The sequence below is a fragment of the Bos indicus genome, chromosome 3 (assembly GCF_029378745.1).
Source record: "Bos indicus isolate NIAB-ARS_2022 breed Sahiwal x Tharparkar chromosome 3, NIAB-ARS_B.indTharparkar_mat_pri_1.0, whole genome shotgun sequence".
NCBI lineage: Eukaryota > Metazoa > Chordata > Mammalia > Artiodactyla > Bovidae > Bos > Bos indicus.
The window spans coordinates 84,804,480-84,830,813 of NC_091762.1; the positions used below are offsets into that span (position 1 = coordinate 84,804,480).

The 26,334-nt window shown below is 38.3% G+C and overlaps 1 protein-coding gene across 4 annotated transcripts in view; it reads right to left on the minus strand.

Annotated features, from left to right (window-relative positions):
• The window catches only part of NFIA (nuclear factor I A), a 399,012-nt gene that overhangs the window by 349,456 nt on the left and 23,222 nt on the right, over positions 1 to 26,334 (minus strand). The window contains exon 3 of one of the 4 annotated variants that reach the window (XM_070780245.1): positions 1 to 24,399. This exon is cut by the window's left edge and continues 128,801 nt beyond it. The exons of the other annotated variants lie outside the window; for them this stretch is intronic. Within the exon in view, the coding sequence (XP_070636346.1) occupies positions 24,350 to 24,399 (50 nt within the window). The 3' untranslated portion in view covers positions 1 to 24,349. The remainder of the gene's footprint in view (positions 24,400 to 26,334) is intronic. 4 annotated transcript variants of the gene reach the window in all.

Here is a 26,334-nt window from a genome sequence, read left to right on the forward strand (position 1 = left end):
CAGCATCCGTTTCATGCAGGCAATGCCCATTTTAAACAGCAACATATGAGGGGGTTATGCTCATCAACACTTCCACTTCAGCTACATATTTTTTATTTCACACATAATAAAGCTCCTCATTTGTAACTGGGCTCTTCTCATCCCTGCAGATCACAACTCATTATGGCCCATTATTCTTCCTCTTCATTATTTATTAAATTAATTAGGTGCTCAGTACAACTACATTTTTAACTCATTCACCCAAAATAAAGGCACATGAAATAAGGTTGACTAAACAACCCGATACTAAAACAATACATAACAGGCAGTTTCATCTCAATCATTCCATTCAGTTCAGAAATCTTCAGGGTTTAAAATTTGCCAGACATTGATTGGGCTTCATGCATGGGAGTCAAGGCCTTGCTAAGGCCCTTGCCCTGAAGGAGCTTCCAGGCTACTGAGGACGCCAATAGCTACTCAACAGCAGCTAAGAGTCAGGTGTAGGCAGGATATTCTTCAATATCCCACCTGTTTTCAAGGTTTCTGCAGAAGTAAAGGGCAAGGTTTTGGTGAAGAGTACTTAGGCTTATAAATAAAAACAAATAAAAATGGAAAATAAATGCAAATTCTAAAAGATTTATACTTTTTACCTTTTAAAGGTAAAAAGGCTCACTTAAAAAAAAAAGGCTCACTTCCTACCAAAACATTACAGTCTCCTTTCCATTTTTAAGGGCATAATTATTCTTTTTCAATGTCCAGGAGTATCAAGAGAAGGCAAAAAACACGGCAAACTTTATTTTAGCCAGGCATCTTATGAGACAATTTCCCATGTCTGTCGGACAAAGTAAATGGTCGGATGATGGTTTTATGAATTTACGGTCTCTTGGGAAGCCCTCCTCAAAGAGGTTAGTTATTAATTCAACCTAGAGGAAGTTCTCTATTTTGAGTAGTTATTTTTTTTTTTTTTTTTTTTTTTGAGTAGTTCTTAACTTTTTAAGACAATGGGATCATTTAAAATCTTGACAATTGTTACCAACTTTCTCCTCAGAAAAATTCATAGGCAGCATGCAATTTCAGGAACTAATACACAGACCATAAATTAACCGAGCCTGTTCGTCCTGTTCATTATTTGTATTAATGACCTGTATGATGGCATATTAACAACTGATTGGTGAGTCAGGCACACTGGAATGAAACTAAGATGTCTGCTAACATTCATCTTTGAGTCTAGATCCCTAGGGTTCAAAAAGAGCTCCATATGTTGGACGGTACAGTGCAGTCAGCAAGAGGACATTTTGTGTGTGTGTGTGTGTGTGTGTGTTCATTAAAAAAAAAAAAATCAACTACGTACAAGATGGAAGAGACCATCTGGGCAGCAGTGGTTGTTAACATACCTGAATGACGAAAAAAATTCCATCAACTCTGTGATGTTCCTGAGGTGAAATGGAGACCAAGGAGAGATGTTAATCAGAGGCAGATTTCAACTAAATAAAAGAAAGCATTTTCAAACAATGTGCATTAAGACGGAAGAGGCTGCCCAGTGAGTAAGGGAGCTCTTCTATCTGGGGAGGGGCAGGTTAGAGCAGTGCAAGAAGACAGAACTAGGTTCTAATCTCAGTTTTGCCTTAAGCTAGACACATGAGCTCAGGCAAGTCGCCTTATGTTTATATAACTTAGTTTCCTCATCTGTAAACCGGAATTTATAAAACCTACACAAAGTCAACTGAGACAGTGAGAAAGTATCTACTACACTATGTTGCAGATATTGGGTTTTCAACATGAGTGCCTGAAACCTTCTTCCCCACTCCCCCTCTCTCTTGCTTTTCTCTGGAAGTATTTAAGCAGAGGCTCTTGGGGGCATCAGACAGGAGTTTCTTACAGAGGAAGGCCATTAGACGTGATGGCCTCTAATATCCTTTTAAGTCTAGGGTTTGGTTAGCAAAACTGTTCTTAGGTGATATCTTTTCTACATTATGTGTATCATGTTGAAAATAATTTACTTTTGTCCTTCTCCCTTCCTTGAGCAGCCACCTGAAAAACAGAATGAATGCTCCTATTTTTCTTCTTAGGTATTATATGCTTGCTGGCTCATTCCACTTTATTTCAAAGAATTTTCCATAAGCTCTTAAATGCTTCCATATGACACCATATTCTGCAGGTAACCTGAGTTCATACCATTCCCCAAACACGAGTCCCTATAAAACATTCCAGGATCTCTTTGTGTGCTCTGAATAGAATTTGTTAGGCTGCCAAATCATTCGGTCTTCTCCAGATAGCCTTGTCGTCCCTAACTTGGGTTATCAAATTCTTTTATCAGCATATTTTAATCAAAGCCTTTCAAAACAGTCTGAGGGTTAGGAAACACCATAAGGTCTAAGAGAAAAAGGCAAGAGGGTAAAATAGAACTACCAAGGGGTACAGAAGCAAAGGGTTATTCTGACTTTGCTTTAGGATACAACCTCGGCGAAAGCTACTGTCATCTTAGGAGAGGAAAAAAAAAATGCCAGCTCAAATGTCACATGTGAATACATTATTGGCATTCATAAACAACAACAAAAAAGGAGGTATTCTAGTTTTCTTCCTAACCCGTGACTTTACAGAAGATCGTTCATCAGCGTAGTTTAAAAGGAGGAAATCTTCTCTTCTGTCAAGATATCGTCATCCACCACTCAAAAAAAAATGTAAAAATCAAATAAAAATTTTTCAGGAGGAAGAAAAGTCCCAGGCTCCACGCCTTCTAAGGCGGCAGAGATTCACTCCTTTCGTGGTGAGAAGCAGAAATGGTGGGCGCGATCCAGAGTCACAGCTGCTTTGGAAGCCGCGGGGCTCTGCTGTCATTTCAGAAGCCTCGCTGCACACACACATCTGAACACGGCCACCTGGATTCCCTCCTCCCGTGGAGGGAGGCCAGGTTACAGCGGTTCCATCCGCGCGGCTCTCTGCAAGGAAGGAGGAAGGCCCCTACGAGAGAGCTTGCCACCCTCCACGCAAGGTGCTTTGTCAAAAAGGGTGATAACTAAAATGAGAGAGAGAGGAAAATAAACAAAAACTGGCTGCCTCCTCCCATCCAGCCCCAATTTTATAACTAAAGAAAAATCATTGTTTCTTTCATTATTCCTCTCTTCCAACTATGACAATCAACACTCTTCAGCAAGTAACTCATCAGTGGAAAGCTATTCAAAGAATTTTACATTGATAACGCTATACACGAGGAACTGGAGAGAACTTTGTTGATAATTTGTTCTGAACCTCTCACCATTCAGATACCTGGAATGTCTGCTCCTCGCCTGGTCAAAATAGAAAAGCCCTGTGAAGGATTCGTAATACACATCTGCTTGTGTGTTCTGGACAGAATAAATCTCCCCTTCCTCCCATTTATACAACACTCACTCCATTGTTCGGTTGTAAGGTCTGTCTCCACTGCAAGACCTAAAGCCTCTTGAGTGAGACCCAGGCTTATTCCTCTTTGGATCCATAATGCCTCGCAGAATGGCTGGCTCAGAGAAAATTCTCACAGTTGCCCCAATAAACGGTTGCTGAATTAAGTGGGATCAAAGGACACTGAAGGTCAAGAAGCTAAAATGACTGGCCAAGGATCACACAGCCAGAACAAGAACTAAATCCCCCAGTGGGGCTCGGTCTCCTCTTCCACATGGACTCTCTCGTGCTAAAAGAAAAGTGCCAGGAATGGCTTAGGATTTTATTGTCTCTCGAAGCTCAACGGTCCTTCTTTCAACACTGAAGCAACTCTTCTTCCAGTAAGGCACTCAGATTCAACAAAAAGGAATCTGTTTTGCCTAGTATTAAATAATTTGATAAAAAGCTGGTAAAACAGAAAAGGTTTTGCACATGCAAATCTGCCCTTGCACCCAATTTCAATTCTCTTATTTTCCTGATCTATATTCCTGCTCTCCAGATGGACCATCAGCTTTATACCAATGCCAGCAACAGCTTGCGTATTGTTTGTTTAAAACAAAGATGATGGATTAAATATCATATGCAATGTGAGGAAAGAGGTTAAGGCTAATATTCCTGTTCTGAAATATATCATAAACCCAGTCCATGTAGCTTTTTTCCCCAGTGGACTCGTATAAATAAAAATTTAATTTTATTTTTCAGACCCATAAGAGGAAGCACGCATTCATCTAGAATATGGAGCCTTTCCATCGCTCCAGATTTATTCTTGTTCTAAGGCATCATTACCCTCCAAATTATACAGACTTATGTCATTTCATTGAAACACTCATTCAGCCATCACATGCCCAGATCCAACAGTAACACTTTTGTTGTAAAATTATGCCAAAATGAGCAAACTTGAAATTCTTTCACCTATATTTGAGTACTCTGCAAAATGTCTTTAATCATCTCAAATAAATTCCAACCAAAAAAAAAAAAATCTACAGTTCCAATGCAAAAAATATAAATCAAAGAAATCACAGCAGAGGTCTCTTTTTGTACCCTACACATTATTATACGAAGTGCCCTACAAAGTGGCCATAGTTGCCAATAGGGTGGACTGTGTATCAAAACCAGCCCTACTACGTAGGTTTCCTGCCGCAACTATAGATTCTGTCCTGCATGTTTATATGTAATTTCCATTAGAAAAATGATTTAAGGGGGAAAAAAACACTTTTTGAAGCCAGGAAGAAAGAACTGTGCAAAGATAAGTCTATCAAGGGATTCTGATGATAGGATATCATTTAAGTAGATTATCATCAACAAAAGAATACTGATTAGGCTCTAGGAAGTCTCAAGAGGACTATCTCTAGAAAAAGAAATCAAAGGTGAAACTCGCCACTACCTCCACTATTCTCCCGGATGCAAGGATGGGTGTGTACTATACAGAAACAAGGAGCCCACCAGAATAGTCACAAACGCACGGTCTAATCTCAAATACAGTGCAGGCAACAGTTTCTTGACCAAAAGTTTTATTACCCTGCCATTTCTGTCACCCGGTCAGCTTGAAACTTTATTTAAGGCTGGAATTTGGCCCTCCCGAGTTGCACCATGAAGAGAAAATATTTAAAGAAAGGTGTTTTGCAATTCCCATGTTTGGAATGAGTGATCAAATCTGTAGTGCTACCAACGCTTTCTAGATGCCAGTTCAACGACATCCATTTTATATGTCAGGACAGAATAGCAGGCAGATTGTATGTCTAATGAGACACTCCGCAATGCTATACCAACTTGGGGATGCATGTGGGGTAGTCTAAAACTGTAAAATATGACCCTTCCAGCAACGTGACTGCCAAAAGCACAATTAATCCAGTCTTATTGCACTATAACTCTCTCCGTTGTACAATACTGGATTGCCATTTTCTCTTGTATGTTTGCACATGTGAGAATATTAGTGGACTAACAGGCATACACAAGCATTCAGACAAATAAAGCAAGCAATAATACAGAATGTTCCCATTAGCAATATAAAAAAATAGCCACAAATACATCACGGTAAACAAGTGTAGACATTAATAAATTTAACTTTTAAATGTGGAAATGTCCCATTCACAAGTCCAGAATGTAAGTGCTATCTAGGACCCTGAAGCTTAAATTTGGGTTAAATGAAACTTCAGGTCCCCTACGGCTGTAACATTCTATGATTCGTTGAGTCTATTTTTATTTGTTCACTTGAATTTCTTCTTGTCAGGGAAGGTAGCTTTAACCTCCCTTTAGAATATCTTTCCACCTACACATCTTCCTACTGCAATAACACAAGTTGAGCTGAATGCACAGTTATGTAACTTTAAGATCAAAAGAAAATAGAAAAGAGAGTCCTACCCTAGCCCCACACGCTATCACCACCAAGACCCAGCACAGGGAACATTTAATTTTACCAATATATTAAAGGCTGCACTAAAATATTTCCCAACAGGTTAGGTTAAAAATTCTCCGTACTTTGGATTTATGGCTGGGGGCGGGGCGTAGGGGTGGGGAGGTGGGGAGGGGGAATCACACCATTGAAAGTTACCTGAATAATGATATCTACTGATCTGACTGCTATCCTTCCTTCACAATGCTATTTAAGAACAGCAAAAAGAGTCTTTTATTGTACACATCTACTTATAGAGTGCAAATTCTTTGTCTCATAAAGCGAACTCTATTTGTATTGAATATATATTCACTATTTCCTGCTAATGGGGTAAAAACTGATTCCAGATGAGTAGAAAAATGCCTTAGTTTTCACAGAAAATTCATTCCAGGGGGGGAAAAAATGTTTAAAAGTTTTTAATAAATCTATCACTTTGTAGACTGGTTTCTAGTTTCTGCATCTATATTTCACTCCTCAGGTTTGTTTTTGTTTTTTTTTTTAGGAGGGTCAGTTTGCAGTAACTCAGTATATGTTTACATTCTGCGCATAAGGTTGCTGATCTCCATCCAGAATCCAAGAGAGCTTTTATGTTGTCTTGCCCCAAAGAGAACACCTTTTTAGAAGAACAATAAATACAGCATGGAATATCACCTGAAAAACAAGAGTTCAAAAAGCCCCAGGAGGAGCAGAGTTAAAGACGATCATTTAATCAACCTTAACTCACACTAGAATATTTAGCGATTGCATCATTCCCAGTACACAAGTCACACGCTGTCCTCAGTGCACTGCATTGAGTAACAGACAATGCAACGTTTTAAATTTGATTTCCTAATGTCCTGGAGGTCAATGTGAGACCTTGCAATTTGTTAATATAGTTATCGTAAATTTATTCGAGATTTTTAAAACTGGACCTGTACTACAGCTAACAGATACTATTCACAAAATAAATCACGAGGCCCTCATAAGATATTACAAAATGCAAAGCACTGCCATGTTCAAGTTTTAAATCTGATCGGGGCAGCTACAAACTTAGAAGTATCTTCTGCCCTAGAACTTTCTATTGACTACTGACTATTGAAATTGAGTATTAATTTCTGATGTTTATATTTTCCTAAAACTTTGAACCAGCTATGGTGTTTAAAAGGGAGTTTGTGCAAGAGCCACCTTTCAGCTTGAAATGGACTCAACTGCAGATTGTTAATAACTTTAAACACCCAAACGTTACACAGCCTCATGGGTGTTATCTTGATCACTTTTAAAGACATTTTCAATAATGTCCTTTGAGATGGGACCAGAAATGACTTTATTACTTTCCCAAAGGCTTCGCTCACAAGCTTATCACTCTGATGGCAGCTGTGTTACTGAAACCTGTCACTGTCACGGCAGATGTGACGTAAGTGGACATGAGAGCAACACCGTTAAAAACGACCGGAGTCTGCCTGGAATGCCCAACCCTGTGTAGCAACAAATGTTGATTTCCATTCTAACAATATTTCCAAACAATCCTTAAATCTGGCAGACAGAAAGAATACTAATCACCTAGATAAATGTGTTTCTTCTACACTCTGGAGAAGCGCCATAAGAATATATCACGTTTAGGAAGCTTATGTGAGTGAAGCACTGTCCCACTTGGCATAACTTACTGAATTTCATATTACTTTATTAGGAGGTTGGTGAAGACACTGGGTAAAACTCTACAATTAAGTTAATTCAGTCCTGTCCTCTCATAATTACAAATATTACGGGACCCAAACCAAACCTATGGCCAAGTTTACACCACCTGATATAGGCCAAAGAAACATGGTTTGATCTATATGAACCAAAAAATAAAAGTGAAGGGGGAAATCCCTTTTCCTTGGCCTTGATTATCCAAATATGCTATCTCTAAAGATCAGGCTCCCTTTGAGATGTGAGTGTACCCTACCAAGCCTCTAGACATGCAGATTTTCTCCTTCAAAAGTGTATTAAACACGTGTATTTAAAACAATACCAAAGTTAGCAAATTCACAGACATAGTGAGCAGAGACAAAGTTGTTAAAATTCAAAGGCATTAAGTACAAGTATCTACTTACCAGCTATAAATGTGCTACATGTGTACTAGTTTCTTATTGAAATTATATATAATCTCATAATATACATTTCTTCCCCAACAATGAGGCAAGCAAATATTATGATGAATATGTATTTCCATAATAAAGATTTTCAGTTACAATAAATGGCTCAAAACTTCAACCCTAAAGATTAAATTTTTTCACTTTTCAGAGTTGTAGTCTGAATAGATGCAAAAATTTAACAAGAAATATCACAAGAGTTATTTCAGCCAAATTATTTAATGAGCACCCATGCAATCTATGCCAAATAAAAAAGAAGAACACAGTGCGACGCCAGCTTCTCTGATTAATGCATCCTAAGCTTACATTTCCATACAGTTTCTTTTAATTAAAGACAAACAGAAATTTCCTCTCACTAAACACTTTTAGGTTCAAGTTTACTTTCTAGAGCTATTTCTAAAAGTGTATATCATTTGTTTTGCTGAGTAACTGAATTACTTCATATGATAAAGCCATTAATTGTGTAGACCTGGTAACAAAGGAAGAACACTTGGCCCAAGAACAGAGGTTGGAGGGTTTACTAGTGGTGTGGACTTTAGGAGTTGGGTAAGCAAGATTTTGCAAGTGTCACTAGGGAGAAAAATATATAAATAAGAGCAAAATCACCAAATTATATGCATAAATATTTAAGATTTCATGGGAAAAGTTACCAAAGAAAAAGTTTGTGTACAATATTCCTTTCAGCTAGAGATAATAATTTATCCAAAAATTAGCCTGAATAACTTTCTGATTATATTATAGGAGGAAAAGACTTACAAGATTTTTCTCATTCTGGACATTTTTTAAAAGGGAATCCTGAGCTATCTGCCAGATGAAAGTGATTTTCCTCTTATCTGAATGTCGGTAGCAATTATTTCCTCTACTGCTGTTTGGTGCTTACCCTCTGGTGCTTATAACACGTCGCAGCACCGCAGCACAGTCAGGTCAGACAGACCCGGATTCAAATGCCACCTCCACCACCACTAACTTGCTCTGTAATCTCACAGCAAGCTACTCTTCCTCTCCCAAGGAATTTAGTTCTCTCTCTCTAGATCACTCTCCCCCAACACACCACTATCAACGATGGACTTCCTATCTTCAGTCCTTGGGACACGGACACACACACACACACACACACACACACACTCTCTCTCTCTCTCTCTCCTTGGGACACACACACACACACTCTCTCTCTCTCCCTCTCCTTGGGACACACACACACACACACTCTCTCTCTCTCTCTCTCTCTCTCTCTCTCCTTGGGACACACACACACACTCTCTCTCCCTCTCCTTGGGACACACACACACACACACACTCTCTCTCTCTCCCTCTCCTTGGGACACACACACACACACACACTCTCTCCCTCTCCTTGGGACACACACACACACACTCTCTCTCTCTCTCTCTCTCTCTCCCTCTCCTTGGGACACATGCACACACACACACACACACACACACACACACACTCTCTCTCTCTCTCTCTCCCATCCACACCCAGTTCTCTGCACGTACGTAATCATCTCTCTACTTGGATGCTCAGGTGTCCATGGTCTGATTCTCCACATCTCCATCTAAAGAAGGCCTTTCATTTATTCTCTATCACCATGTGTTCCCTTTAGAGATTTACCACATTTAGAAATTAGTTATGTGTTTACCCACCTCCCTGATCTTTAAACCCCATGAAAGCAGGACTCTACCCGCCTTGTCCACTGGAGCATTCCCAGTACCTAGCACAGTGGCTGGTACATAGTGGACAGCCAACAGTAAGTTAGCTGGATAAATCGACTATCTAAAACAATACTGACTGAAAACATCATTACATATAGACTTATTTCCTCTACTCAGATTCCCAGAAGTGATATTACTGATTCTGAATTTCTTTCCCTTTCTTTAACCAAGGCAACTTTTATAGTCTGTGGCCCAAGGGACAGTCTCTTAGGGACTGGCTATACTTTTATCATAAGATGAAAGGCAATGTGAAACAAGGGCTATGCCATATGCATTTAAGCTCAGAGCCTTATACACAGTGGGCACTCAATAAATATATCTCAGAGCTTTAATAACTACATGATAAATGTCAGTCTGTCAAGATAATGAATTATTTGTTGCTGTTGTTCAGTCACTAAGTCATGTCCGACTCTGTGACCCCATGGACTGTAGCCCACCAGGCTTCACTGTCCATGGGATTTCCCAGGCAAGAATACTGGAGTGGGTTGCCATTTCCTCCTCCAGGGGATCTTCCCAACCCAGGGATCGAACTGGGGTCTCCTGCATTGCAGGCAGATTCTTTACCAGCTGAGCTACCAGGGAAGCCCAACGAATTATTAAGCAACTCTTATTAGTGAAGAATATTATGACCTCCAAAACAATCAAGTTATGGTTACCAAAAAATATTAAGTGAAAGGAAAACAAAAAAATTGTATATATAATATATACATAAATATATATATTATATATTATATAACATCAGAACTATGCCTACCAATAAAAAATTATCCCTATTTTTTCTGTTCTTAACATCACTGCAGACTTGACAACAAAGGATTAGGATGGAGAAAGGCTTGCTCCTAGATGTAAGACCTTAAATTTTTAGGAGGAAAAGAAATGGTATTAGGGAGACCAAGTGAATCCGGTATCCCAACCCAATAATTACAAGCATTCTTTTCTCTGGGGCTCATTCATCCATCACTACGGAGGGATTTATATCCATAACCTCCATTAACATTAATGGAAGGTAGCCACACAATTCACCAGAAGTCCACTAGAGAATCAGGCCTGTAAGAGAAAACATTTTTATTTATTAAAATTTACAAAGAATTCCTAATATAATGCAAATAGTGGTGCCTCTGTGAACAATTTAACTCTGCTATAATCACAGAAAATCCAGTTCCTAAAGCTACATGCCTCTAACGTCTACCACCCCCTCCACTTTCAACAAAAGACTGTCCTTTGCTACTCTATCGTGAGGCCGATAACAAATACTATTTTTAAAGTATTTCTTGTCAATAAAAAAAAAAAAGCACAATTTAAAATGGAATGTTCTAACAAAACACACTCATACATGCAGGAAATAAGGAATTTACAAGCCAACACAGGTCATTATTTAATTTTTAATTAGGTTTCACCTAACAATGGAAAACTAAGTCTTCCTTCATCCATTTAACAAAATGCTCGTTTAGAATGCTCCATGGCTTACAAAGCTTCCGAACAGATGTCTAAAATGAGAATTCAAGACTCAGGAAAATATGAAATTCACTTTACTCAGTTCTCAAGCGATCTGATAAACAAACAGCCTCACCCACTGCAGTCATGGCTGATAATTTATTTCCAGAGTCTGATGACTATATGGCAATTCACTTTGCTGATGAAACATTCTTTATTTGGGTGGGATGCACACAGATACCAACTTACCGAATGTCATTCCCACAAGATAATAGACCATAGAGAAGATGCATGCCAGGCAGTACTGCATCAAAAAACCACTTTTCACCTATCAGAAGATGCCTTAACAACCGACAATGTTTATCAAATTCACAAACCTCATTCCTGTTAGGCAAAGTTCCAAAGTTGACTTTGTTTCTTCATTAAAGCCATCTAAACTTTCTAGTACCCATGTTTTCTGCATATTTGCAGACATTAAAACTCCTTAACTTTGCAAATATTTTATAGCTACACTTGTAATGGTAGATATGTCCTGTGAACTTATTTAAATTAACTCAGGGGTCTCGCTTTCACTGTATACAAGGCTTCCTCAAATCCATAACACAATTCTACTGATACGTGAGAATTCCACAACATTATTTTGGGATCTCTAACTTCAGCCTTGCGTGCATACCACTGACCTCTGTTATAACTGAGCAGCCTTGGAAGCAGAGGAAACTGGCATCACACTCTTAGGAGAGAAAAAAGGAAAAGACAAGGAGATATGGCAGATATTCCTCAGGTCACCCTCGGAGGGAAGGGAAAGAACAGGGAGATCTACGGTTTTCACCATCAAAATATCCACACTTTAGCTACAGGACTGTGAAGTTTCAAATAAACACTTGAACCAAACTCTTAGCTATGCCAAGGGATAATACATCAAAGGAACCACATGTGGACCTTCTCTCTCTTTGAGGCAGAGGCAACTGGACAAACTTTTTCCACCCATCAAGGAAGAAGTCGGTGAGCTCCTCGTGAGTGAGGTGAGCAGCCTCGCTCCACAGTTGGCCTGCTAAATGACTGAGGAGTGAGGCATCACGGTGCACCCCAGGCTCCATTTCAACCACCTGCCATTTCTGGAACACACGCCCTAGGCTCCCAGCCCCATGCTCTGTCCCTTCATTTCCCCTGCCAGTCTGCAAGGCCCTCCGTTAACACCACCTCCCTCACAGAAATCATCCTCATTCTCCTCAACTAAGAATCAATATAAGCACACCTCGTTTCATGGCTCTTTGCCTTATTATGCTTCACAGATCTTGCATGTTTTACAAGCTGAAGGCCTGTGGCCACCCTGGTTGTTAAAAGATGGTTAGCATTTTTTTTTTTTTTTTTTTTAGCAGTAAAGGATTTTTAAATTAAGACAGGTACACTGCTTTCTAAGACATAATGCTTCTGCACATTTAATAGACTATAGTGCAAACATAACTTCTATATGTACTGGGAACCAAAAAACTCACGAGACCTGCTTCATTGTGACATGCGCTTTATTTTGGGAGCCTGAGACTGAAGTTGCCATATCCCCAAGGTGTGGCTGCACTGTCCTTTCTCGGGCCACATGGGTCCTTCGTGGTCTACATTTAACAGAGCACTCGACGCGTCTTGCCTTTTCCCCTACCAATATCTGAGCGTCTGGAAGGAAAGAACATTTCCCCACTTTCACTATTTTTCTGCTATCAACATATACCATGTTACCTTATTTCTAGTAAATGATTAATAAGTTATTTGCTGAATACTTAAGATGAGTACTTCTACCAAGGCTAATGCATCCTATCCTCCTACTGGAATATAATACTCTATTTTCTCCTGATTCTATTAAAATGCCCAAAACGTGGTGTCTGGAGTCAAATATCTTCTACTCTCTTGAAGGCACTCTCAGATTACGTACTAAGAACAAGGTAAATATAGAAAAGTGACGAGAAGAATGATAAAAGTCACCATGTACACACCATGTCCAACCTTATCAAAGATAAGCCTTTAAAAGATAAGAAGAAAAGTCCAGAACATTCTCCTGAGTAACTCTGACATGCCCTCAACTTCCAAGAAAAACCAAATATTGACAATGAAACGATTTGGCCATACTCAAAAGAAACAAACTGTGTTCTTTAAAAACCAACTTAAAAACAACAGATGGAAAAATAATCTGGAGATCATTTTCCTTTGAAAGGAGAATGGAAATAATGTTCATTTTCCCATATTGATCTTTTTAAACATATAGAGTGAATTAATCAATATTAAATAGAAAAGGAAATGTAAAATTTTATTATATCAAAACATACCTTTTTAAGTTTTAAGTGCCATCCAGAATCAGAAATCATTTATTTTTTTCCAAAGCACCCTTGCTTTTTTCATTTGTTTAGTTCATTATATTACTCAGGGAGTAGGAAATAAGAGCCATTATGATTTATAATTTTGTGTAGGGACAACTAAACTGTCCCTAACTCACTCCATCCTTTTTTTCAAGGCTCCCTGCGTTGAGAATCAGGAATAATCTTGGCGAAACACTTCTTAAAACATGTCCCTGTTCAAAACCTCTGCAAGATTTCCTAATGCTTAAATCTCTAATTGGGCGCTCACTGCCCTCCCCAAGACGAACCCCATTCCAACTGAATGTGTCCACTCACTTGACCTGGAACAAACCTTGCCTATTCCTGCTCCTGCACTTGCATGCATGCCTTTCCCTGGCTCTCCAGGTCTTCTCTCTAACTAATCCCTATTATCATCCCTCTTTATCAGCTCATTTCCCAACCGTCCTTCCACTAGTCAAACCCACTAGTCAAATTCAGTTGCATATAATAGCCTTCTAGACCATCTCATTTCTTCATGAATTGTCTTCTACATTTCTACACAACATGTTCTCATTTGGTGTTTATTTATTTACATATCCACAAGAATACATGTTTCATACCAGCAAGGACTACGTTGTACATATATAAGATTATATCCCTCACCAAATCCAGCACAATGGCTCACATGCTGTTGACACTCAAAACATATTTGCAAATTAAGTATTTCTAAGACATTAATTTATAAACTTTACCTTGTAAGATCAAGTTAAAGAATATATTTAAAGTAAGACTTAATGACTGAATTAAGATAAACTATGTATTATAAACAAATACTTTAAGACATACAATTTTAAAGTGAAACTATCATTCTAATCTTATGCCTGATCTCGTCATGTTTTTAGGGCTAATACAGCATTGGAAATACTGACTAAGCAGCCTAATTTCAATTGCTCAACACAAAATTACTATAAAAATTAACAACAAAAATCCTAAACCTTGCTGGTGACATTTTATTTCCATATATGCACAATACAATTAATGTAAACTCAATGGTAACAATTGCATACTAAATAAATGAATGTTACACCTACAAACAAGAGTACAGAAGAGTTTTGCAGGTTGACCTGAAAACTCCACCAATCCACTATATGCAAAAATGTCCCTGATTTTAAATGAGTCATAGAAAAGAAGACAGTTTACTGTACTAAGTCATCCCCTAGGAAACTAACTGCATTTGGGTGGCCATTAAAAAATAAGTTTTCAGACTAGAGTTGTGAGCTATCACACATGTAGAAGACCTGGGTAAAAACCACCTTTAACATACCCTTAATCTACAACAATAAAAAGGCAAATACACGACACTGAAAACACCTGGACAATATGAACAAGACCAGCCAAGACTTAAAAATTTTAACTGACCATGTAAAATCTACAAAGATGCTTAATAAATTCTATACACACACATACACACGTGTTCATCATATATCCAGTGAGTCATGTAATTCTACACTACTACATATAAATGATATTGTACCTTGATTTTAATCTCCTGTTAATCTCTTTACTATATTGTTATCACTTTGGGATATGATTTAGGAACCAGAGTGTACTGGGTTTTGTTTTTAATTTTCAAAGCATACTAAAAGTGAAATATTCTAAAAAGGATACAGAAAATATTCTTAAACAAATACAAAGCATTTATTTTTTAAATGGCATAACTCAACATACTAAAGACATACCCAAGCTGCCAGTTTTTAGAGCATGGCTTTTTTATTAAAAAAAAATCTATTTTGGACAAATAGGATTAAGCTTCTTAGACAATTCTTTGTTGTTTTGACTTCAACAATTTATGCAAATGAGATGTTAATTAGTGTAATTGTAACTTAAATTATGCTTGTGTAAACCTCTCCATTGGTAGAAAAGTGTGGGAATCTACACAACTGGTATTTAAAGTAGCTGTACTAACTCCCTTCTGAAAGCCCAGCATAGCAAGATCACTTTCATGTCTTTACAATTTGTTTTTATGAGGTGATAACATTTTTACAAATACCATCATTTTTGGTTTTTTATATTGTAAGTGACAGTCTGACATTTTACAACTGGCTTATTGAAAACAAGAATTGAGCACTCTAGCAGTAACGGACATTAACTGCTGAATAGAGATTCAGATGCTAATGAGGTGAGAGGGGCTCCAGAAAGTTTTGATAAATGCTACACACACTCTAACTAGCTGTGAATGTGGGTTGACAAAGAACATCTACACCAGGGTTCAATAAAATGTAACCCTTTAAATTAATCATACTGGCAGTATTTAATAGAATGCACAACAATCTCCTTTTCTGTTGGCCATAAAGCTGGAGAAACGCAAAGTCTTCACAAATGAATGCTCCCACATTTCCCACTCCACACTGCTACTTTCATTTGAACGTCTACAGCTGTTTCAAAAGTACTTACTGTAAATAGCAAAGTATAAGCAGATTTCAGAGTCTGACTCTTTCACAACAGAGGATATCATTTTTTTTCCTGCATTTTTACGCCTGGATTGAAACAAAACTCGCAAGAAAAAAACATGGAAAATTCGAGTGCCTGGTACAGAACCCAGCACATAGCAGGTTCTCAATAAATGGCATTTCTTGTTGTAGGGAATATCTGGCATCTTATTAAAAGAAAAACAGTCTGCTCATACAGGAAAAAAAAAATCAAGAGAATTCTGGAAATAAGGCCTTCTGGCTTCAAATTCACTAACTTAAGGTAGGCCTTTGTTCTTCAGGGACTTTGGGGAAACTCATTTTATAGTTTTGTGAAGAATTTACACAAAAGAAAAATTAAAATTTCCTACAGAGTAAAACTATAATGAGACTTACTATCACAAATGTCAGAGAACCTCAACTTATTTAATTTTTTGATGTTCACACTAATCAAACTCTTCTACTGATTGCAAACTTCTAGAATTCAACGGACTACAGTTCAAGAGATCACCCTTATATTTCTTAAGCAAATGGAGAACATTAACATGTTATTTCTCCTTAAAGTGACAATCCCTAATATCCTTTCTGGTTTTTGCCAATTTTAATCTTGGCAGGAAGTGGAAATCTGCGCACTCAGCAACACTGCAATCTTGCTGGCTGTCAAAATTATGTGTCAGCCAATGCCGGAGTGGTATTCTTGTCATTTCACCACGGTAAGAAACTCACCAGTCTGACATATAAAGCCTCTAAAAGTAGTGATTTATGCCAAAATGTAGATACATTTACCCGCCACCTAAATTTCATTTATAATTCCCACAATTACTATAACTTCCTCTAAATAAAAGTCTCAAATATAGCTCTAATTAATTTTATAAATCAAGGATACTTAAAAAAATCCAAGGAATGACTATGAGTGAAATAGGTTTAGATCAAAAGACAACTAAATTTTTTAAAACATACCCGTGTCTATATTAACACATTAAACTTGTTAGTATGCTTGCCTGAGGATACTGCATACTTTTTAAAAGTCATTTTCTCCCAAATAGTCTCCATGTGAACCACATATTTCCAAGTCAACAAACTAATCGTTTCTCAATAGACTGCATAAAAATGATACCTTTACCCTTCAGCGAGCACTGGTTACTTTGACTTTTTAAGAGTAAAAACTCTCTCACTTAAAAAAAAAGAAAAAGTGAACAAGTAGAGAAATGTCTGCTATGGTTTAGAAATGGCCATTTAGCCAAATTGCATACCTGTGCTGTGTCAGCGTCCTGGCAGAGCCATCTCATTCCACTGGTCTAATGGATGGCAATTGAATTTAATTAACAAAACTCCTTTGACTTCGTTTCATACTGTGCTGAATGTAATGGAATCCTCCTTCTACCCCCTCTCTCTCTTTCTCCCTCGCTTTCTCTCTCCCTCTTTCTTTTGCATTCAACTAAAAATGTCCTTAACTGCCATCTACTTTAAGAATATTAAAGGCTATACATTATACTTAAAAGATGTAATATCGTCATCTCCTTCCCCATGACTTCAATTTAGTTACTGAATTATATAACATAAAATAATTAAAAAGATACTTTGATAGTGATACACAGTATAGATTCAATTACCACAATGTATCCATTAAAGGTACTTTTATAGTATGAATAAAATGCAAATCCTCTTTATGGATCAATACCAGAACATAATTCTATTCTTCCTCTTAAAAAAAGGAAGTTAACTATTACAAATCATCCTCAAGTGAAAATGGAAAAAACATATTTCTTTGAAAGTTTTCTATTAATCTCAATATATTAAGAATGTTACTTTCTCTATTACACTCATTTTTAAACAGTAGGCCTAAATTCCAGCAATATTTGGTAATCAGTAAACAGAAAACCTGTTTACCACTCCTTCTCATATTTCTCACATTTATTTAAATTCCTGCCACTAAATTCAGAGAGACATTGCTATTAATTAAATAATCTTTCCTAAATAAAATCAAGAACACACCAAAAAAAAAAAAAAACATGCGCCTAAGGGATTCTGAGTAAATATTACTACTCTGCCTAACTTTTGCCTGGCTGGGCACTCTGAGACAAGTTCCTATGATTGATTATTGTGGTATCTCTGAATCTTTGACTTTGAACCATAACCTTTTTTGCGAACAATGACAGTTGGGACTTACCATTTGCCATCTGTAGAGATGAAGGGGGGAAAAGGACTTTACATACATTAATCAACCAATTAAGAGCAGACTTAAACAAAACACTAAAGCATAATAAACCCCTGACTGCTTAATAGCCTTCTACTTTTAATAGTTGTCTTCCTGCAGTCTGCTCACAAGATTAGGAGTAATCTGTTCAAGTCTTAACAAAAATTGCATGAGGAAATGGGGGTGGAGGGGGGGTAAACCCACCCAAATCAGGCATTTCAAATTGTGAAAAATGATACTTAAAGATTCTACAGTTCAAATTAAACACTTAAGAAGCTGATCCACATACCACAGTAACAAAGAATCTCAAGTCAACATAAAATTTAGTCCTTGTCTTTACTGAAATATCTAGAATGATTCATATACACACTCTAGCCTATCATTGTGAAATATTAGATGATCACAATTTTCAAAACACCACTCACCTAATAATTTTTACTACTTCATTTGGCATGAAGTAATTTGCCCAGAGAATTTGAGGTTTCGATTTTTGGTAATATAGAGCAAATCTAGTATGAAAAATTAGGGTAAAATTAATAAAACTAGGTAAGGTTTTGCTTGACCTTTCTCTAATTAAAATGTGATCAGCAAATGTCATATTTAAACAGTAAGGCATTAACTCAGTCTCATTCATGGATAAAAAATAAACAGGAAATCAAGGAAAAAGTCAAGAATGCCCACCCTCACAGGTTAATTCAACAACAAACTGGAGGTACTAGCCAGGGTAGTCAAGTGGGCCTTAGGAAGCATCACTACGAACAAAGCTAGTGGAGGTGATGGAATTCCAGTTGAGCTATTTCAAATCCTAAAAGATGATGCTGTGAAAGTACTGCACTAAATATGCCAGCAAATTTGGAAAACTCAGCAGTGGCCACAGGACTGGAAAAGGTCAGTTTTCATTCCAATCCCAAAGAAAGGCAATGCCAAAGAATACTCAAACTATCCCACAATTGCACCCATCTCATACGTTAGTAAAGTAATGCTCAAAATTCTCCACGCCAGGCTTCAGTAATATGTGAACCATGAACTTGCAGATGTTCAAGCTGGTTTTAGAAAAGGCAGAGGAACCAGAGATCAAATTGCCAACATCCACTGGATCACTGAAAAAGCAAGAGAGTTCCAGAAAAACATCTATTTCTGCTTTACTGACTATGCCAAAGCCTTTGACTGTGTGTATCACAACTAATTGTGGGAAATTCTGAAAGAGATGGGAATACAGATGACACCACCCTTATGGCAGAAAATGAAGAACTAAAGAGCCTCTTGATGAAAGTGAAAGAGGAGAGTAAAAAAGTTGGCTTAAAGCTCAACATTCAGAAAACAAAGATCATGGCATCCGGTCCCATCACTTCATGGCAAATAGATGGGGAAACAGTGGAAACAGTGGCTGACTTTATTTTTGGGGGCTCCAAAATCACTGCAGATGGTGACTGTAGCCATGAAATTAAAAGACGTTTACTCCTTGGAAGGAAGTGAAGTGAAGTGAAGTCACTCAGTCATGTCTGACTCTTTGTGACCCCATGGACTGTAGCCTACGAGGCTCCTCCATCTTTGGGATTTTCCAGGCAAGAGTACTAGAGTGGGTTGCCATTTCCTCCTCCTTGGAAGGAAAGTTATGACAAACCTAAGCAGAGACATTACTTTGTCAACAAAGGTCTGTCTAGTCAAGGCTATAGTTTTTCCAGTAGTCATGTATGGATGTGAGAGTTGGACTATAAAGAAAGCTGAGCGCTGAAGAACTGATGCTTTTGAACTGTGGTGTTGGAGAAGACTCTTGAGAGTCCCTTGGACTGCAAGGAGATCCAACCAGTCCATTCTAAAGATCAGTCCTGGATGTTCATTCAAAGGACTGATGTTGAACCTGAAACTCCAATACTTTGGCCACCTGATGCGAAGAGCTAACTCAATGGAAAAGATCCTGATGCCGGGAAAGATTGAGGGCAGGAGGAGAAGGGGACGACAGAGGATGAAATGGCTGGATGGCATCACTGACTCAATGGACATGAGTTTGAGTGAACTCTGGGAGTTGGTGATGGACAGGGAGGCCTGGCGTGCTGCGGTTCATGGGGTCACAAAGAGTCGGACACGACTGAGCAACTGAACTGGAACTGGAACTGCAGCCAGGGTAGTAAGAAGGTTAAGGAAAATAAAAACATAGCATTTGAACAGCAGAAATGAAAATGTATGATTATATACACAGTAAACACAAATTTACAGACAAATTTCTGGCTGAAAAATATGTAAATACAGCTACACAAAAGATCATTATTCAAACATAAACTGTATTTCTATACTGGAAACACAGAAATATATTTTTCAAAACACAATTTACAAAATCCACTTTGCAAAAAAAAATCAAGACCTGGGTGAAAAATAATACAATTTACTGAAGATAAGATGTAAAGAAATGGAGAGACATACCATGTTCATAGATGTAGTAAGGCTGACAGTAAAGGATGTCAATTTGCCTCAAATTCATCTGTAGATCTAATACATTTCTAAACAAAATCCCAATAGGATTTTTCATGAAACTTGACAAGATGATTTTAAAATATATATGAAACAGAGAGGCGAAGAATAATTAAAAACACTCCTTAAAATAAAGTGTAAAGGGTTTGCCTTATCAGATAGCAAAACTAACTTACAAAGGCTTAGTAACTAAACAGCATGGTTTTGATACAGAGTAGACAAGCTGATCTGGCTTCCCTGGTGCCTCAGTGGTAAAGAATCCACTTGCAATGTAGGAGATGCAGGAGATGCCAATTCAATCACTGTGTCAGGAAGATCCCCTGGAGGAGGGTCTGGCAACCCACTCCAGTATTCTTGCCTGGAGAATCCCAAGGACAGAGGAGCCTGGCAGGCTACAGTCCATAGGGTCACAGAGTCGGACACAAATGAAGCAACCGAGCACACACACACACACACACACACACATACACACACACACATACATACACACACACACACACACACACACACACACACCCCCCAACAAGCTGATCACTGTAACAGAACAGTGAGTCTAAATACAGACCCACACAAATATGAAAACTTAATAAACGACAGAACACTGAAGATCATATACAAATAGAGAAACTATTTAATAAATGATATAATGAAAACTATTATTCAGAGAAAAAGATGAAATTAGATCCCTACCTCATACTATACACCAAAAATACATTCCAAGTGGAATACAAAATTAAATGTGAGACGAATATTTAAAGATGTATGACAAATACAAGGTATCTCTAAACTCAAAGGATATCTTAAGACACAAAAGGACTAACTGTAAAACAAAGGATTAATAATATATATATTAAAATTAAGAATTTTTGGTCATCAAAGATACCTTAAAGAAAATCAAGGACAAGCCACAACTATGAAAAGATATTTGCAAACATAAAACACAAAGGGACAGAAATAAGAATGTGTGAAGAACTTCTACAAATTAAAAAAAAAAAGATAAGCAACAAAACAGAAAAAAATGAGTAAAAGTCATGAGGGTTTATGTCACAGAAAAGGAAAGATAGTGGTTCATAAGTATACAAAAAAGGTACTTAATCTCATTAGCAATCAAATTAGAAATGCAAAATAAGACCACACTGAAATATCATTTTATAACCACCAGAATGGCAAAAAGCAAAAATTTGACAATGACAACTGTTGGGTTCCCCTGGTAAAGAATCTGCCTGCAATGCAGGAGACCTGGGTTCAATCCCTCGGTTGGGAAGACCCCCTGGAAAAGAGAATGGCTACCCAGTCCAGTAGTCTGACCTGGAGAATTCCACGGACTGTATACTCCATGGGGTCGCAAAGAGTCAGATGCGACTGAATGACTTTCACTTTCACTTCACTTTTCAAGTGCTGGAAAGCATAAATATAAACAGAATCTTTTAAACACTGCTACTGTGTAACTTCTATGCAGAGTACCTCATGCAAAATGCTAGGTTGGATGACTCAGCTGGAATCAAGATTGCCAGTAGAAATACCAACAGCCTCAGATATCAGGTTGTTGATATCTGAATGTGTTTCTAATTTGATACCACTGTAATGGCAGAAAGTGAAGAGGAACTAAAGAGCCTCTTGAAGGTGAAAGAGGACAGTGAAAACACTGGCTTAAAACTCAACATTCAAATAACTAAGATCATGGCATCCAGTTCCATCACTTTGTGGCAAATAGATGGGGGAAAAGTGGAAACAGTTACAGATTTTATTTTCCTGGCTCCAAAATCACTGCAGTTGGTGACCATGGCCACGAAATTAAAAGACACTTGTTCCTTGGGAGAAAAGCTGTGACAAACCTAGACAGCATATTAAAAAGCAGAGACATCACTTTGCTGACAAAGATCGGTATATTCAAAGCTATGGTTTTTCCAGTAGTCATGTATGGATGTGAGAGTTGGACTGTAAAGAAGGCTAAGCGCTGAAGAATAGATGCTTTTGAATTGTGGTGCTGGAGAAGACTCTTGAGAGTCCCTTGGACTGCAAGGAGATCAAACCAGTCAATTCTAAAGGAAATCAGTCCTGAATATTCACTGCAAGGACTGATGCTGAAGCTGAAGCTCAAGTACTTTGGCCACCGGATGCAAAGAGTTGACTCATTGGAAAAGACTCTGACTCTGGGAAAGATTGAGGGCAGGAGGAAAAGGGGGTGACAGAGGATGAGATAGTTGGATGGCATCACCAACTCAATGGACATGAGTTTACACAAACTCCGGGAGATAGTGAAGGACAGAGAAGCCTGGCATGCTGCAGTACATGGGGTCACAAACAGATGGATACAATCTAGGGACTGAACAACAATTATCAGTGAGAGTGTATATAGGTACAACTACTTAATAAAATAATATTATCTTTATAAAAAATGCAATACTTACATGCTCTACGATTCAACAATTCTACTTCTAGGTCTATACCCTAAAGAAGCTCTTACACACACTGTCCAGAAAACATGCTACTGTTAATAACAAGAAGAATAAAGAATAACAAGGCAAATAAAGGACAGAAATGGCACGGACCTAACAGAAGCAGAAAATATTAAGAAGAGGTGGCAAGAATACACAGAAGAACTATACAGAAAAGATTTTCATGACCCAGATGACCATGATGGTGTGATCACTCACCTAGAGCCAGACATCCTGGAATGTGAAGTCAAGTGGGCCTTAGAAAGCATCACATGAACAAAGCTAGTGGAGGTGATGGAATTCCAGTTGAGCTATTTCAAACCCTAAAAGATGATGCTGTGAAAGTGCTGCACTCAATATGCCAGCAAATTTGGAAAACTCAGCAGTGGCCACAGGACTGGAAAAGGTCAGTTTTCATTGCAATCCCAAAGAAAGGCAATGCCAAAGAATGTTCAAACTACACACAATTGCACTTATCTCACAAACTAGCAAAGTAATGCTCAAAATTCTCCAAGCCAGGCTTCAAAAGTACATGAACCGTGAACTTCCAGATGTTCAAGCTGGTTTTAGAAAGGCAGAGGAACCAGAGATCAAATTGCCACTATCCACTGGATCAGCAAAAAAGCATGAAAGTTCAAGAAAAACATCTACTTCTGCTTTATTGACTACACCAAAGGCTTTGACTGTGTGTATCACAACAAACTGTGGAAAATTCTTCAAGAGATGGGAATACCAGACCCTCCTGACCTGCCTCATGAGAAATGTGTATGCAGATCAAGAAGGAACAGTTAGAACTGGACATGGAACAATAGACTGGTTCCAAATCAGGAAAGGAGTATGTCAAGGCTGCATACTGTCACCCTGCTTATTTAACTTATATGCAGAGCACACCATGCGAAATGCCAGGCTGAATGAAGCACAAGCTGGAATCAAGATTGCCAGGAGAAATATCAATAACCTCAGCTATGCAGATGACACCACCCTTATGGCAGAAAGCAAAGAGGAACTAAAGAGCCTCTGATGAAAGTAAAAGAGGAGAATGAAACAGCTGGCTAAAACTCAACATTCAGAAAACTAAGATCATGTTATCCGGTCCCATCACTTCATAGCAAATAGATGGGGAAACAATGACAGACTTTATTTTCCTGGGCTTCAAAACCACTTCAGATAGTGACTGCAACCATGAAATGAAAAGACACTTGCTCCTTGGAAGAAAATCGATGACCAACCTAGACAGCATATTAAAAAGTAGAAACATTACTTTGCCAACAAAGGTCTGTCTAGTTAAAGCTATGGTGTTTCCAGTAGTCATACATGGATATGAGAGTTGGAATATAAAGAAAACTGAGCGCAGAAGAATTGATGCTTTTGGTTTTTGTTTTTTTAATTTAATTAATTTTAATTTATTTATTTTACTTTACAATATTGTATTGGTTTTGCCATACATTGACTTGAATCTGCCATGAGTGTACATGAGTTCCCTGCCCTGAACCCCCTCCCACCCATCCCTCTGGGTCATCCCAGTGCACCAGCCCCGAGCACACTGTATCATGCATCAAACCTGGAGAATTGATGCTTTTGAACTGTGGTGTTGGAGAAGGCTCCTGAGAATCTGTTGGACTGCAAGGAGATCTAACCAGTCCATCCTAAAGGAAATCAGTCCTGAATATTCATTGGAAGGACTGATGCTGAAGCTGAAACTCCAATACTTTGGCCACCTGATGCGAAGAACTGACTCACTGGAAAAGACTCTAATGCCGGGAAAGATCGAAGGCGCGAGGAGAAGGGGACGACAGAGGATGAGATGGCTGGATGGCATCACCGACTCAATGGACACGAGTTTGAGTAAGCTCCGGGAGTTGATGGTGGACAGGGAGGCCTGGTGTGCTGCAGTCCATGGGGTCTCAAAGAGTTGGACATGACTGAGCAACTGAACTGAATAACAAGAAACTGGCAAGATCACATCGCTCCATTACACACTGGCATGTTATACAAGAAAAAGAAGAAGAAATCATAGTACAGTTGACCTCGGAACAACACAGGGATAGAGGCACTGACCCCCACACAGCTGAAAATCTGTATAAAACTTGAAAGTCAGCCGTCCATGTCCACAGTTCCACATCTTGGGTTCAACCCCCTTGGATCATGTAGTACTGAAATACTTATTTATTTTTTAAAAATCGCATATAAGTGGCCCTGCTGCTGCTGCTGCGTCGCTTCAGTCGTGTCCGAGTCTGTGCAACCCCATAGACAGCAGCCCACCAGGGTCCCCTATCCCTGGGATTCTCAAGGCAAGAACACTGGAGTGGGTTGCCATTTCCTTATCCAATGCATGAAAGTGAAAAGTGAAAGGGAAGTCGTGTCCGACTCTTCGCAATCCCATGGACTGCAGCTGTAAGTGGCCCTGGTATGGGTCAAACCCGTGTTGTTCAAGGATCAACTCTCTATACACATCACCCTTTAACAACAGGACATTAGAAACATTATATTAGAAACATAATGTTGAGTGAAAATGCAATTTCCAGAAGCACCAATGTATGTATGTATGTGTGTGTGTATAAAGTGAAAGTGGAAAGTCGCTCAGTCATGTCTGACTCTCTTCCACCCCATGATTATAGCCCACCAGGCTCCTCTGTCCATGGAATTCTCCAGTCAAGAATACTAGAGTGGGTTGCCCTGCCCTTCCCCAGGGGATCTTCCTGACCAAGGGATCAAAGCTGGGTCTCCCACATTACAGGCAGATTCTTTACTGTCTGAGCCACCAAAGAAGTGCCATATAGGTATATTTTACTCTTTATGAAATTTAGTAACAAGCCAAAACTGAAATATATTTAGTACACATTGGTGATAAAAACCTTTCTTCTAAGGGAGGGGATTGATAAACACAATCCTCATGATAATGGGGGCATTTCAGGGGGTTATTTTTAGGGAACATGGAAGTAAATACAAGGTATTGCTAGTGGACTCTTCCTTGAGTTGGGTAGTGGGTAGCTAGGTCTTCACTATCATGTGTCATAAATTCCACATATTTTCACATTGAAAAGTAGTGAAAGTCAGTAAGAAATCAAACCAGTAATGTTTATTAAAAGGATTTTTTGCAATATCCTAGAACCTCCAGCAACAGGTCTGAAACAAGTTTAAAAGAAATACATTCGAGTGTCTATTTTGGATTATTTTCATAATGCTTTTTCCTCCAAGAAAATATATGAGTAGTCAAATTAGAAAAAAAAAATCTTCATTTCTTTTTACTTGACTAGTGTGAATAATTTGTATTTTACATCTAATCTCCAATTCCCATACAAAAATTGAGGGTACAGTGATCATGGAGGGAACTTCCGGATGGACAGATCGAAACAGCAGATAATCCACATGTCTGTTCGACTTAAAATGCA